The following is a 16150-nucleotide window of genomic DNA, read 5'->3' on the forward strand; positions in this document are numbered from 1 at the left end:
AACGCAGGATACTCTGGCGCCACCACCTGCTCGACGCAGAGCTGCACGGACGCTCCCTGCCTGCAGGGTGCCCACAAGAAGGGGAAGCCGAGGACTGCCATCTACGTCCGCAGCAGCCTGGCCCACTCGGTGACCCCAGTCTCGGACGTCGTAGGCGGCGCCATGGAGTGCTGTGCTGTCACGGTACGCCTTGACAGACAGGACACGACTGTGGCGAGCGTCTACGTTCGTCCTGGACAACAGTGGGACCCCTCCAGCCTGGTGCGGCTTGCAGCACGCCTCGGCGGACATGCAGTCCTGTGCGGTGACTTCAACGCCCACCACACCGACTGGGGCAGCCGCAGGTGCACCCGCCGAGGCAGGGACCTCTGCAACGCCATCAGCCGAGCAGGCCTGGTGGTACTCAACAAAGGAGGACCCACGTACGTCCGCCGTGGGGTGAGCACAGCCATCGACCTCTCCCTCACCACCGAGCAGCGCTCCTATGACTGGGCTACAACTCCCGACACTTGGGGATCTGACCACTTCCCCATCTTGATCACCCCCGGGTGTGGGAGAAGGCCGAGGTCACGAACATACCACGTCACAGACTGGTCCCTGTTCAGGAAGCGCTGCAGTGAGTTGGAAGATGGCTGTGACCTCCTGAGTGCCATCATGGAGTGCGCCCAGGCAGCCACAGTCCAGTGCTCTGCTCTGCCCGATACTCCTGCCCCGGATCTGCTCCTGCTCAACCTCCGTGCGTCCAGGCGACGCGTGGAGCGCCGAGCAATCCGGACGGGCAATGCAGAGCACTGGACCGAATACAGGAGAGCGGATGCCCGCTGCAGACGACAGGCCAGGCGCAGAAGGAGCCAGAGCTGGGGGAGCCTCTGCGCCACCATCGAGAACCGCTCCAAGGGCCCCCTGGCCTGGCGCCTCCTAAAGTCCCTGACCGGCAGGAAGGTCAACCGCCACCCCGTCCTCGCGGTGGCTATCTCGCTGGGCATCAGCGAGGCGGCCCTGGCGGAGTTGCTAGCGGACCACTTCGCCCCCCCCGGCTGCCCTCGCTGCGGCCATCCTGCCGGTCGGACTTCCCCCTGCCAACCCGCCTACCTGCCTGCTGGAGCTGCATCCGGAGTGGGCGACCAGCCAGATCGCGGCCATCTGCCAGGACCCACTGACTCTCCACGAGCTGCAGATGGCCCTGAGGAGGGGCAAGCGTCGCAGTGCACCGGGAGCAGACGGAGTGACACTCCAGATGCTCCGCAACCTGGCCACCAGTGAGCAACGACGCCTGCTCGACTGCTACAACAACATCTGGTGGTCAGGACAGGTGCCGGAGGCCTGGCGCACAGCCATAGTGGCCCCCATTCTGAAGAGCAATAAGCCGGCTAACGAGCTGTCCTCATACCGACCGGTCTCTCTCACCTCCGCTGCCTGCAAGGTGATGGAGGCCATTGCTCTGGCACGGCTCGAATGGGTGGCCCGCGCCTGCGGGTTCCTCGCGGACCAGCAGACAGGCTTCCGGCGCCGAAGGTGCACTGCGGACTCCATCGCAGACGTCGTCTCCACCCTGGAGGACGCCAGGGCCAGCGGAGACCTCGCCATGCTCCTCCTCATCGACGTCAAGGGGGCGTTCGATGGCCTCCCACATGCGGTCGTCCAGCAGGCTCTGGACCTCCTGGGCATTGGCGGCAACCTGCGGCGGTTCCTGTCATCGTTCCTGAACGACCGCACCCTCAGGGTCCGCGTGGGCCATGAAAGGAGCACTCCCCGTCCGGTCGCAGCAGGCGTACCACAAGGGTCAGTGGTGAGCCCGTTTCTCTTCAACCTCGCCCTGGCCCGGTTGCCTGCTGCACTGCCGACCGACCCTCACTACAAGGTGGAGTGCTCCATCTACGCGGATGACATCGCCCTGTGGGTGCGGGGACCGCCACAGTCAAGCCGCCACGTGTGCCAGGCCCTCCAGAGAGCCCTGGACACCACGGCCGCCTACCTGGGAAGCATCGGACTCTCGGTTTCGACGGGGAAGACGGTGGCCCTCCTCGTCCACCCGAGAGCAGCGGCACGGCGCTCAGCTCCCCGGCTGCAGCTGGAAGGCGTGCGCATCCCATGGAGTACGACTGTGTCGTACCTTGGGCTGCGCATCGACCACCGGCTAACCTGGCTACCGGCAGTCGGGGCCATGCAGACCCAGACCATCAGGGTCCGCAAGGCCGTGTCGCAGCTCCTTGCCCATGGAGAGGGCTGCTCGGTGAAGTGGGCCCTGCGGCTCTACGAGGCGGCGGCCACATCACGCCTGCGGTACGCCCTCCCGCTGGTGGCGCTGCCGCCACGCCGCCTCGAAAAGTTGGAGCTGCAGCACCGGGCGGCCATCCGACTCTGCCTGGGCGTCCCCCGGAGCTCCCAGATTGCCGCTACCCTTGCGGAGGCTGGAGCATGGCCCCTGTCGCTCCTCTTCCTGCAGCAGGGGCTGAGGCACGTCGACCGCCTCCACCATGCTCCTGATGGCAGAGGCCTGCTGCGTCGCCTCCAGTCCCGGCCTTCCTCAAGGATGGGTCAGCTGTGCCGCCTCTACGAGGAGGTGGTTGGCAACCCACCGCCGAATGCGGTACAGCTGCCCCCACCGCAGAGGCCTCCTGTCCCCATCGCCACGGAGCTGCCCGGGATTTCGAAGAGGCGCTCACCCGCTTGCGCCCTGCAGCAGACGGCCGCCTGCCTCCTGGACGAGACCCTCGGAGACCACCTCCTGGTGTACGTCGACGGTTCGGTGGTACCGGACACCGGCTCTGCCACGGCGGCCTGCACGGCACCAGCCCTGCAGAAGAGCAGGCAGTGTCGACTGCCCAGACACGCCAGCTCGACTGCAGCGGAGGTGGCAGGCCTCCACCTGGCCGTCGACCTACTCTCTGAGGAGCTTCCTGGGGTACCAGCGGCCATCCTCTGCGACTCCAGGGCAGCCCTCCTCGGCCTGCAGAGGCCAGAAAGCGCCAGCCTTGGAGTCGCACTGCTGTCTACCCGGCTGACAGCGCTGCAGGACGCAGGCCACCCGGTGTCCCTGCACTGGATCCCCGCCCACGTAGGGATCCCGGGCAACGAGGCAGCCGACACCCTGGCGAAGGACGCCCACCACACCACTGTGCCCCTCAGTCGGGCCGTGACGGAGGGCGACTTCACAGGACTGAGGCTGCGGCGACACCTGGCGACCCACCACCCAGACAAACGGGTGGCACTGGGATGCCCCCCACGACCACTCCCCCAGCGAGGCCTGGCTCGCAGGGAGACCTCGCTCCTTCTCCGGCTCCGCATCGGCTGCAGCTGGACGGCAGCACGCAGCTACCGACTGGGACGAGCGACGTCCCCGGCCTGCAGCTCCTGCGGGGAGCCGGAGACGATCGAACATCTCCTGCTGGCCTGCCCGGCGTACCTCCAGCAGCGGGGCCCACTCCTGCAGGAGTTCCGCCGCCTGGGCCTCCCCTGTGGCAAGGAGGAAGATCTCCTCTTCCCCGGCCGACACCACCTTTCTGCACTTCGAGGCGTCGTGGAGTTCCTTGACTCGTCAGGGCTCTCCGCACGCCTCTAAGGACATTTCTACAAGCGGGAAGGCCTCACGGCCTCCCACTCCACCCCGGGCCTGACCGGCCTGGCACAACACCCCTGCAGACTCTGCAGCACACCAAGGCCTTCCATCTCGGCCTGATACGTGCCGCCTATGCCTGCCGGTTTTGCTTCGCCCAGCCATGGCGTCTCCACTCTATCCCTTCTTTCGCTCCCACTTACCCCTCCCCGTTGGCGCTGAGCCGTGCTCCCTCAAGGGCTGCAGAAGATAGCGCCAACCTTTCCCTTTCCCTCAAGAACCACTTACCACCACCGGTATTGGCCTAATGGCATCACGTGGACCGTCGAGCCCCCGGGCGCTGGCTGCGTTTGTTTACGATCACGCTCCATCGCCATTTTCGTCCGAGAAGTGTCTACCGACCGGCGAGGAGCACGACGATAGCGACGAACACAGTCGGCGATCGTCGAATCTGATCAGCGGTGAAAGATAAACAAGTGCACGTGTTTCAAGCGGTGTAGGCGGCGCAACGGTCGAAAAAGGAGCGCGAAAGAGAGGAGAAACGAGGAGGGGGGAAGGCGGAGGAGGAGAGTGTCGCCACATTTTATATATAGGGGTTTTACGCTTAGATGCCTCCGCTGTAGTTTGGCTACAGTGGCCATTCTACCCACTGTAGTTTGGCCATAGAGAACTTACTACGTAGTATGTTTCTCTATGGTTTGGCTGCTGCCGGAGCTAGCGAGTGCGCTCGGTTTGCATGTTCTGTTCGGTTCTTTTAGCTCCACGCCGGGCTGCACAACAGGCTATGTTTCTGCTAGAAAAGCAGATAATAAAACATCGTTTTTCTCGGTGCCTTATGAGGATGAGGCACTTAAAGCGTGGCAGCGGCCCGTGCCCGGTGCATACAAGGCCTTAGACAGGACTTCGAAGATCTGCGAGTTGCACTTCAAGCCCCAGTTGAATCATCTACAGGGTGTCCCAACTATCATGTAACAAGATTTTAAAATTGCCCCGTAGCTGGACAGAACCAAGGCAATGTTGTTTGGCGTCGCTTGTAGATACTCCGATTATTTTTTTGCATTCCGCTTAATTACTATAATTAGTCTTAATTAATCAACTTCTCAAACATTATAATTAGATGAAAAGTGTCATGTGAAAATTGTAGAGCAACTTGAAAAACTACCTATACAACTTTCTTTTGCTCAATACGTGCTACATAAGAGTGTTTTCCGAGCGTGAAAGAAGCCTGCGAATACACGCAAAATGGCCGCTCGAAACACTTTGCATGCATTCGCTGGCTTCTTTCAAGCTCGGAAAAACACTCTTATGTAGCACGTATTGAGCAAAAGAAAGTTGTATAGGTAGTTTTTCAAGTTGCTCTACAATTTTCACATGACACTTTTCATCTAATTATAATATTTGAGAAGTTGACGAATTCATTGACTAATTATGCATTAGGCGGAATGTGGACTGAGTATTCTGAGTATCTACAAGCGACGGCAAACAACATGGCCTTGGTTCTGTACAGCTACGGGGCATTCGCATATGTTTAAATCTTGTTGCATCATAGTTGGGGGCACCCTGTATATTGGATCATATAATCAAGTGCTGTCGTCCTTTTGAGCATTCTTCATGGTCCCCACCGTTCTAGTACATCACATTAGCGACTAAAATAAGTTTGTTTACCTAACTATGTGGAATGACTTCTAAAGCATCATATATTGGTATTAACCAATTTGACGAGCAGGATGCAGTGTGTCGCAGTAATATGACCTAAGGAGCTCTTCTCTGCGAGCCTAGAAATCGGTGCAGTTTTTTTTACCCACACCACTAGCATAATATTCTTCGCATTAGCTGAAATCATTTTTTTTGTTTTCACTCCCGACGATTCGGGAAAGCACGTAGAACGCGTGCGACTGAGACAAGCGAAAAATATTTGTGCCGGCCGTGATGTGCCCGAATCTTTTAACACTTAAACACTCATCAGAAGATAGCTGCTAGTCATTTATTGTCTCCTCTACTAACAAGGTACGATATGCATTAGCTTAACGCTAGTTATGTCAAATATGCGACCGCTAATTGTGAACAAAAACGCCCGCTTCGAAACCCGCGGCACCAACCGCCGTGCCTCCGCGCCCGAGGAGCGATCTTGCTGGCGTCATGATTGCTTGCAACACTCCATCGCCGCCATTGCACTCACCTCCCCCTTCTAGCCACCGGGTTAATAAAGTCCATAGATGTTCTGCAAAAAAATATCTAGGGACTTTACCACCGGGTTCTGGGCTGACGATGATGCTGATTACCTTAAAACATTGGCACATAGCCACTTAGGGGGATTGGTCAAGAGTCGGGCATACTTTAGATATGCCAGACGCTGGAGCCATATATGTGTTAATGGAATAAATTTAGAATTCAATCATTTTTGCAGAATAAATTAAACCGAGTAAAACACAAGGTGATTCAGTAAACAGTCATTCTGGCGACCATGATACTTTGTCGCAAGTGGCAGATACAGACGTCGCGATTTCGGCCGCCACAGTTGGCTGTTAGCCCAACATTTGTTAGGACGTAATGCAAAGCCTTCTATGCTTGACCCCTGCGCTTGGCGTAGCTGCTGCTAAGTCGGTATTTAACAAGTTATATATATATATATATATATATATATATATATATATATATATGCTGGCACTGCACACACAAACTTTAGGGGGACATCCGGACATCCCCCCTTGATCCGTGCATGCCTATGACTACAGTACGATCAGATACCGCTGTGTCCAGTGCCCTGCAAAGAATTGTTCATGTTGCAAGGTGCTCTTTGTTTTCATCCTATGCAGACATGCCAGTGCTCCCGGAAGGCCATTTTAACATTCACTTGTGCCAGTACCAGAGACAGTATGGGTACACTCACACATACACACCGCCCTCCTCTCATCTGGGACGCGACACCAAGAGTGCAGTGGCCGGGGTGTTCGTATAATTGGCGACCAATTGCAGGCCATCAGAGGTCAAAGAACTGAATGTGTTCAGCACAGACTTTATTACATGCTGCAAGAGCAAGAGAAAAAAATAAACCTAGCAGGTTTTCTTAAGCAGATCAGGCAGGATTAGGCAAGACGGAAATGTCTTCCTTGTTCCTGATGCCGTTCTTGTCCACAATCTGCACTCTGAAGGCAGGGAGGTTGACGAGAAAGCGTTTCTGAACCTCGGCGACGCACTTCTTCAGCACGTCGATCGCCTCGTCCTCGCTCATGTCTGCAAAGGAAAACCAGTGCCACCTCTTTCAGCAACCCTTTCATGAAAGTCACTGCATCTGTACTACGAGTTTCCAAGCTTTCGGAAGAATTCTCGACAACAAAATCCCAGCAGATGGCAGCACAGCAGCAAAATCCCCTGCATGTAAGCTGAAGTTGTCACTCGGCACTACGCAGTGCACAGCACTGCGCTAAGCGAGCCTGATGTTAAAGGCGCAGTGCACACACAGTTTTGAATAGCAATTTGATCAGACTAGTTGGTACGAGTTCATTGTGGCTGCCTCCCACTGAAGAAACTCTACCACATATTTCTGGTGCGAAAAAGCATGACACTCTGCAAATGTGGAAGTTGGGAAACGCTTATAATGTGGATCTAAAATTTCTGTCTCGAACTGCCAGACCTGGTATCGTTGACAGTGTCACGACATCATGATAAAGAAAATGGCAGTTTCACTCGAAATGTGAAGCACAGATACCGGCTGCAAGGTTTAGCACTCAAGCTCCTCCAACAGTATTCAACAGCATGCTGGGGCGACACCTAAGCATGACAAATTTTGCATAGTAACTACCACTCCACAGCAGAAACAACACCCTGGCATCTGCCAGATGTCTCACAATGGTGGCCGGTGCTGCCGCAGGCATTACACCTCAATGGTGCACAAGGTGACACTGACGGAAAACACTCAGTGTTTGCAGTGCCAAACTAAAAGGATTATTGATTTAGCCTGAGGTTCGGTGCTCATTCTGCTTAGACACAGATGCTCAGCAGGAATGCTAGTGTGTGTGCACACAACACTTATAGAATTGGCGGCAGGCAGAGCACTGCTCCGACTCTGCTGCAGACTCAATCGAGTGTAGCATGATGGTACGTCCGCATGGCTTCGTCCTGTTTGCAGCCAAATGCACTATATGCTTCATTCACATTTTTTGAAGATCTCTTAATCCTCCTTGTATAGGCTTGCACCAATGGCGTGAATGCACCTTAAGTGTCCGTATAAATGTTATCACAATAAATGCTGATACAGGAACGAAGCAAGCCTGTGTACCACATTGCCATAACCCATACGTCTCCTGGGTACTGAAACTAGTAAGTACTTCACAGAAACAAGTACAGTCGAATCCCGGCACAATGAAGTCCGCTTCAACGAAATTTTCACCACAACGAAGTTTTTTTTATTCCCCGTCGATGTCCAATAGAACATAATGCATTGAAATTCCCTCCAAAACGAACTACTTCACGGACACGTTTTCACTTCAACAAAATTTTTACGAAGCAGACGTGAGCAAAATTTTTTTAAACGGCAGCTCACCGAAACCCCTAAAACTCTTTTTTCATGCCTTAACAAACCATCGACCTTCATAGCGTAAACACACAGAAACTTGAGCTGCTCGGGCTGCAATGTAAACAAAACAAAGCCGCCATGCCGCGTTAGTGATGGCGATGCAACGCACCCGTATGGAGGAGCATCCGAGCTCCGAAGAAACGTTTTGGGTCACATTTGTTAGAAAAATAATACGCCTATAAATTACATACACGCATCAATTTTATTTTTATAGTATGTCTAATTATTAATGTTCTATAACATTTCGTGAGAATTTCTCGGGTGTACAATACCAATTAAAAAGTTGCGGTTGCGAGGTCAAATCCCGGTAGGGTGCGCCGAGGCGTTCACGCGATGCACGCTTGACAACAAGCGATTGCACGCCAGTTGGTCATTGTCTCCCGAAGGTGTCAAATCGCTATTCGGAGAAGCATGTCGCCGCCGACAAAGAAGCGGAAGTTTTTGTCGCTAGAAGAGAAGGCTAAAGTTATCACCCAGGCTGAAGGCGGAAAGAGAAAGTCAGTCATCGCGGAAGAATTTGGGATTCCGGCGAGCTCCCTTTCTACTATACTGAAGTGCAAGGACGCTATAGCCAAAGCGCTAGCTTCCGGGACGTCGGCGAAACACAAGAAAGTGACTCAGCCGGTGCACGAGGACTTAGACAAGGCAGTATACACCTGGTTTGTGGAGACGCGGGCCAAGAAGATCGCTCTTAGCGGTGATATCGTGCGACAAAAAGCACTGAATTATGCCTGCTTGCTAGGCATAGATGACTTTAAGGCCAGTGTAGGTTGGCTGAACAAATTCAAGTCACGCCGCAGCATCATCGGCAAAGTTTTGTGCGGTGAAGCCGCTTCGCCGGATAGTGACGGCGCCGCTGCATGGATGTCAGCTAGCCTCGCAGGCATCCTGAATGACTACTCACCGTCAGATATTTACAATGCAGATGAGACCGGACTCTTTTACGAAATGCTACCCACCAGGACCCTGGATTTTAAGGGGCTGTGCTGCCACGGAGGCAAGCACAGTAAGAAGCGAATAACCGTGCTCCTGTGCGCCAACATGGACGGTTCGGACAAGCGGCCGCTGTTGGTCATCGGCAAAAGTGCCAAACCACGCTGCTTCAAAGGAAACCGGAGCCTTCCCGTGAAGTACATGGCTAACACTCGGGCGTGGATGACCCGGGCTATTTTCGGAGAGTGGGTCCAGGCTTTCGACCGGGACATGGGCAGGCAAGGCCGAAAGGTTTGTCTACTCTTAGACAATTGTTCCGCCCACATCATAGAGGACGACGCCGAGCTGAAAACGTGCAGTTAAAGTTTTTCCCACCGAACTGCACCTCCATCATTCAACCCCTCGACCAAGGGGTCATCCAGAGCGTCAAGCGGGCCTACCGTGAGCGCCTCCTTGAAAGGCTGCTTCTAAATACGCAGTTGGGCCGCGAAACAAAAGTGGACCTGTTTATGGCGCTCCAAATGATTGCCACTTCGTGGTGCGCAACGCGTAGCGCCATAATCAGCAATTGCTTCCGCCATGCTGGGTTCAGCGCGCAGGCTACCGAGACTTCGGACTCCGAAAACGAAGATATAGATGGAGACGGGTCGCCGTCTGATGAAGTCGAAGCCGTGTGGGCAGCCCTGCTGGAAAGTGGAGATGTGCCCGCCGGTGTACATCCAGACGAGTAATTCAAGCTGACTCGTGCGTGGTGGTGCGCGAGGAAACGACCGACGAAGACATCCTGAACAGCGTCCGGGAAGACTGTGTTTCGTCGGACGAAGATGACGCAGCCGCGCAACGTGAGCCCGGACAACCGACTACATCGCAGGTAATGGACGCATTCGACACGATCAGGCGTACCATCGGGACCACGGACAACGATCAGGCAATGGCTTTGCTGGGGGCATGCGAAAACCTCGTTGTGCCATCGCTTGGCAGGAAGCGGAAGCAAGCTAAGCTGACTGATTTTTGGCATTAAAGATTGCTTTTTGTGTCAGCGAGTCACGTGTCACCTATGTATTTGATTAATATCCCGACAACGAATTTCCGCGACAACAAAATTTTTCGCGCTCCCCGTCAATTTCGTTGTAGCGGGATTCGACTGTATACTTAGAAAGGGGACACATATCATTCATGTTTTGTCATCTTAGCGATTTAGTTTCCAATAATTCTTTCCAAGCATGACCTGCATGAGTGCAAGAATGTCAAGAGTTGAAAATGTCACATCAGTGCTCCTTTAAGTCATCATATCTATGCCATGGAAGCAAGTACAGCAACACAATTCCAAGCAAATGGTAGTACTGCAGCAAACCCACTTCCCAGAACTTTGAAGTGTCAGTACACGCAAAATATACTGTATAATTAAAGGGAAAATGAGACATCCACCCAAATCCACTTCTTTCCACCTAGCGGGTTTCTGCTGAACTATTACGTCAATACTGTATAATGATGCACTGTAATTACAGCAGTGCAACACAAACAATGACAAGTAAAAAAACGGGACAGGTACTCCTTATTTGTGATGCACCTGCTGCTGTTATATTAACTATTTCCCTACCATGGGGAAAACGGGTGTTTTTTGTACGTTACGGCAGATTTATTTTTTTCTGAAGGAACTACTACTCTCAATATCTTATGCAATAAACACAAAAAGCAGAATGAATGCACTTTTCACGCATTAAGGTTTTATTAACGAGATGTATGTCATAAAAAAGATACAAATTGCCAAAATCAAGATTGTGGGATAAGATTGAACAAAGTTTGTAAACACACGCTTGTATCTACTAAGAAAAAGAATGTAACGAAAATTATGAGATACAGTCAACGACCGATTTTCCGGACGCCCAATTTTTCGGACATGCCTGATAATTCGGACGCTGTCACAGCACCACCACGTACTCCAGAGAGTCAATGTATAAAAATATCTGGAACTTTGGATGCAAAAATCCTTTCTTGTCTGATTTTCCGGACTCTTTGCCATGACTGCAAGCTCAAAACGGCATTAATTGAAGCCACCACCACCGCCATTTTGATTATCTCACCTCCTCGCCAGCACTCTCGCTTGCAGATCCGCTGGCAGCTGTAGCCGCCACCGCAACAATGCTACTTCAACGTTCGCTACCAAGCTTTCTGTTCAACGCCGCGATTTTCATTAAAACAATTCACCACTGTTAGCAATGGTGCCGACTCCGCCTTTGCAATCCTCGATAATGTCTTGGAAAGTTGGAAAGCACGGCGCGTTGCATAATGCCGGTTCCCAAGAGTCACCTTCGCCTCAATACAGCAGTGTTATGCAGCGAAGCATATGCAAAATATCGGGCTGAAGCATATCAAGAGTGGGAAAGGGCAATTGTCATGGGACATGGTATCTATTCCTTAATTATACACGTGTGCACTCGCCGCCTCCTAGCACAGTACGAGCTACGGTACGCCTAATAAGTGTACTGGCAGGCCTTCATAGTTATTTCACACGTGCGTTTGGCGATTTGAGCCCTTGGGGGCTGTAAAAGGCATGCATTTGTTTTTTTGGACTGCCCGATTTTTCGCATGTTTTCGCAGCCCCTAGGGAATCCGAAAAATCAGATGTTGACTGCATAAAAAAATTAATTGCCACCTAATAGGCACTATTTCCAAAACAATCAAAATTTTTAATTGAACAAGTATTCCGCTACAAAAATTTGACTGAAAGCACCACAGTTGGGCGTGCCGGGCTGCAGCCACCGATATTCCAGGCTGGTTTGAGTTGGCGTCGTTCTCAGAGTCGAAATCCGACAAAAAAGCAGCATCCTCAGACTCGCTGCTGCTCGATCCATCAATAAACTCATCCACAGAGCAGCGTAATCACCAGATCTGCGATTTTTGGAAGTGTGCGCGCCACTCTCGGAGTTGGCCCATTTTCGCTTTCTACTTTGACAATTGCGAAACTTCAGAGTGCATTAAAAAATTACTGCCTGGTGGGAAAAAAGCGAACTGCTTAGAAAACAAAAACATAGTTCTCCTCCTTCACGTCCGATGGTGCAGTGTGTCCATGAGCGGCATTTCAAACCATCGATAGCGGGCTAACAATGCCCAATGGGCACGGTACAGAAAGAGAAACCATTAGCAACTGGCCTTGTTATCAGTCCGATTCGTGTACAGGTACCGCATTTACACGATTGTAAGTCGACTCGAATGTAGGTCGACCCCCCCAAAATTGCATGTCTCAAAAAAAAAAAAAAAAATTGGGGGGGAGAAAAACCACACGAGTGCATTTCACACAAGGGAAATTTATTGATGGGGTTGCTAAGACTACTCATCGTCACTAGAGTTGACCTCACTGGTACTGCTGCCGTCATAGCTGCTGCGGTCCCAAAGCACGTCGTCATCAAAAGTGAGTCCACACTTCACGAACGACCGCACCACGACATCGCGCGATACAGTCCCCCACGCAGAGAGGACCCACCCGCACACAGTAGCCAGTGAGGCCAAATTTTCTCGCGCTGAATCCGCCACTGACGCACCACACGTTCACTGACTCCAGACTTGCGTCCCGCTGCGCAGTTGTTAGTTTCCTCAACATGGAGGATAGCAGCCCGTTTGAACGCTGCTGAGAACGAGCGCCGAAATTTCTTGGCACTCATGACAGGCGCGACGATTCAGCACAACAGCAGAAGTGACAGATGCGCGCGGCCGTCGAAAACAATCGTATCTCAAAGAAAAGCTCTTCCGCCAACTACTAATACCCCCCAAATGACGGCTCTTCCGCCAACTACCAATACCCCCTAACGTCGGCTCTTCCGCCAGCTACCAATACCCCCCAAACGGCGGCTCTTCCGCCATCTACCAATACCCCCTAAGCGGCGGCTCTTCCATGATCGATGCTCCCACAAGAGCCGTGCGCTCGTGGTGCGCGCAATCAAAATGTATGCAATACAGTAAATTATTACGCTACGCTTCTACCGTAACCATAAAAACGTAGGTGCAAAGTTGTAACCATGCCGTAGCACCCCTGATTTCTCGTTTCTCTTGCCGTTACTAGCGGTACACGGTTCGGTTTCGATTCTAAGTCGACCCCCCCCCCAACTTTGGATTGCCAAATTTGAAAAAATGGGTCGACCTACAATCGTGTAAATACGGTAGTTTTGCAAGTGCTGTGGCAGCAGTGAGCCTGCACGCTAAGAAACTTGCAGTCAGGCGTACGATCAGGCTACTATGCCAGAAAAAAAAAAACACATTTTCAAAGTGGTTCAACGTATTGTACATCTCAACGTATTCAAATACAGCTAACGTCCGATTTTCTCGACTGCGAAAACATTGAAAAATTCGGGCAGTTCGAAAAAGAAATTACGGCGGAAGCTTAGCCGTTTCTAAGAATGTGAAGGCAAAACCTAGTTGGACCCATAGCAATGTGGAATGAAGCTCTAAGCCCATGCGGCGACGTATACAATGTGTGCCGCGGTTTCGAGAACGTTCTACGGCTGCCGCCGCTGACATTTCTCTCCTCCCCAGCGCTGCTGTTGTCCTTTCCCTCAATGCCCTCCGGCGTTGAGTGCGAGGGGCAGTATGGGATTGCTAGCACAGAACTGCATTTGCAAGCATTAGTGCTGGCCCCATTACTCCTTTCCAGATTCCAAGCACCGCCTGATATTTACTGTAACCCCAAAGTAGTCTATGTTGCATTATTGTTGCATTTCGCTTCCCCTTTATTTTATAATGAGCAGCGTCGGAGCCAGCTGTGGAAGAAGACAACGAACGCGCAAGCAGGGGCACGAGCGCGAAGCGAGCTCGCTCCCTTTTTCTGTACCTCACAGCGACCTTGAAACAAATTCACGGCTATCGCCTTGAAAAACAAAATGATTGCACACCTTTTATTGTTCCCAAGGGTTCAAATTGCCACAAGCACGTCCGAAAAAGCTATAAAGGCCTGCCGGTACACTTATCAGGCAAACTGGTGCTCGTACTGTGACAGAAGACAGCAGGTGCATGCGTGCATAATTAGCCCCTTCCGTCACAAATTGTGATCGACTGTCGATAAATGTATAAATTTTACATAATTTTTATTTGTCAATTTTTAAATTTTTATTTTACTTCTGAGGGAAGTAAAAATACTTGAGGTAAGCAGAACGTTCAATTTACCCTAAGCTGAATTTTTGTCATCTATTCCTTCCCACAACTGCACAGAAATGGCAAAAATATGTCGCGACCACAAATGTGTATACCGTGACTGAAGACGTATTGTGTCCCGTAACAGTGGCCCCTTTCCACTCTTGGCAAGCTTCACTGCAATACACTGCCTACGCTTGACCGCATAGCACTGCTGCACTGTAGCGAAGCTGACTCTTCAGAAGCGGCATTATGTAACGCTTGACCCTTACCTTACTTTTCCCTCTTCGAAGCTATCGGCGGAGATGACAAAGTCAGTGCCTTCGCTGACAGCAGCAATTTCTTTCGCCGTGGCTACGGTTGCCAGCAAATCGGTGTGCAAGAGGACTGGTTTGAGGCGGCTGGGTCATCAAAATGGCAGTGATAGCCGCTTTGATTAATGCTGTTTTGGACCGATGGTGACGGCAAGAAGTCCCGAAAATCTGACAGCGAAGGGTTTCAGAGTTCGAAACTTCAGATGTCCTTATACACAGGCTCTAAGGGGTACAGATAAGTACCATAAGGCGTTCGAATTATCGAGCATGTCCGAAAAAAAAAAAAAAAACGGTTGTTGACTGCAATAGTAATGTGACACACACATGCCTCAAGTGCAAATATGCATAACTTTTCGTGTATCTTACGACGAAATTCATTAGTAAAATGATGAATATATGAAGAAAAAAAGTGTAAAAAATCTCATGACTTCTGTTCTGGCACACTAAGGTGGATCTTCACTGTCTTTTTGCCAGTCAGCTATTACTGCGACCAAGACAAGAAGCAGCTCTCCAGGGTCTCTGTTTATGAACAGCAAGATGGTCTACAGTAAGCACGAATATGCACAAAATCCTTTTAGAAAGCAAGAACTATGAGAACAAATGTCACCAGTGGTAAAATGCCACTGCATGGTTTACATGAGGTCGCTCAAGCCATAGTCTCATACAAAAAACACTAGAGGAATATTTGGCACTTGTCTTGATGTATGCTGCCATGTTATGGCTGCTCAGGTAGCATGACCATGATGGGAAGGTCATGACCAGGCTATGACCTAAATTTGTCCTTTGGTCATAGCTTGGTCACGACCAAAGTTCAGGTTATGAGCATGACCTGAACTGTGACCTTATACCTTCAACAACCATGTGGCAAAAATTACTAAAAATGGTCTGTAATTCAAAAAAATTCTGCCAAAACCACAATATGATTATGAGGCATATCATAGTGGGGGACTCTGTATCAACCTTGACCGCCTGGGGTTCTTTAATGTGCACCTAATACAAGGTACACAGGCTTTATTGCATTTGCTCCAATCGAAATGTGGCGGCAACGGCCGGGCTTTGAACCCCTGCGACCTCAGGACTTAGCACCACAACGCCAAAGTCACTACGCCACTACGGCGGGTGATCTGTAATTGGTGACAATCCAAGAATTCTGTTCATGCCATGCACACAAAATCACACTGCATCCGCGCTGTGTGCCTTCATGCTCCAACATAGATTTCGAAAGATGTGATATGGAAAGAAGTTCACCTCAGCCGTGACATCATGGAAATGAGCAAACCTTGTTGGCTGGTGAACCTATTAGAAATTCTTTTCCGTTAGACATTGGTGTATTCGCCCTTGCAATTCTTATAGCATATTCGACTGGTTCTTACCACGCTCCAGTTTGGTTTGCAGCGATACAGAGCCCTCTTGAGATTTGAGCCAGAGAAAGCATGTCCCAATGGAACGTTCGGCTGCCCCAGAGCAATCGAAGTCACCACATGATTAATATTCTGTTGAATGTCGATTGCGCTCCCAGCTCAAAGGTGACAGCTCTGAGCTAGAGTGTGGTGCCCTGAATGAACTAGGTGAATGTGTTTTGAGCGCTTTGATTTCGAACCGCTAACGAACATGCCATTAGGTTATCGCTGACTTACTGATTCAGCC

The 16150-nt window shown here is 51.3% G+C and overlaps 1 protein-coding gene across 1 annotated transcript in view; it reads right to left on the reverse strand.

The window, feature by feature from the left end:
* Nucleotides 1-6556: 6556 nt before the first annotated feature.
* Nucleotides 6557-16150, reverse strand: part of LOC119465852 (proteasome subunit beta type-2) — a 31148-nt gene continuing 21554 nt past the window's right edge. Inside the window, exon 5 of the mRNA XM_037726329.2 lies at nucleotides 6557-6790. Within this exon, the coding sequence (XP_037582257.1) occupies nucleotides 6633-6790 (158 nt within the window). The 3' untranslated portion in view covers nucleotides 6557-6632. The remainder of the gene's footprint in view (nucleotides 6791-16150) is intronic.

Source organism: Dermacentor silvarum, chromosome 10 (genome assembly GCF_013339745.2).
Source record: "Dermacentor silvarum isolate Dsil-2018 chromosome 10, BIME_Dsil_1.4, whole genome shotgun sequence".
NCBI lineage: Eukaryota > Metazoa > Arthropoda > Arachnida > Ixodida > Ixodidae > Dermacentor > Dermacentor silvarum.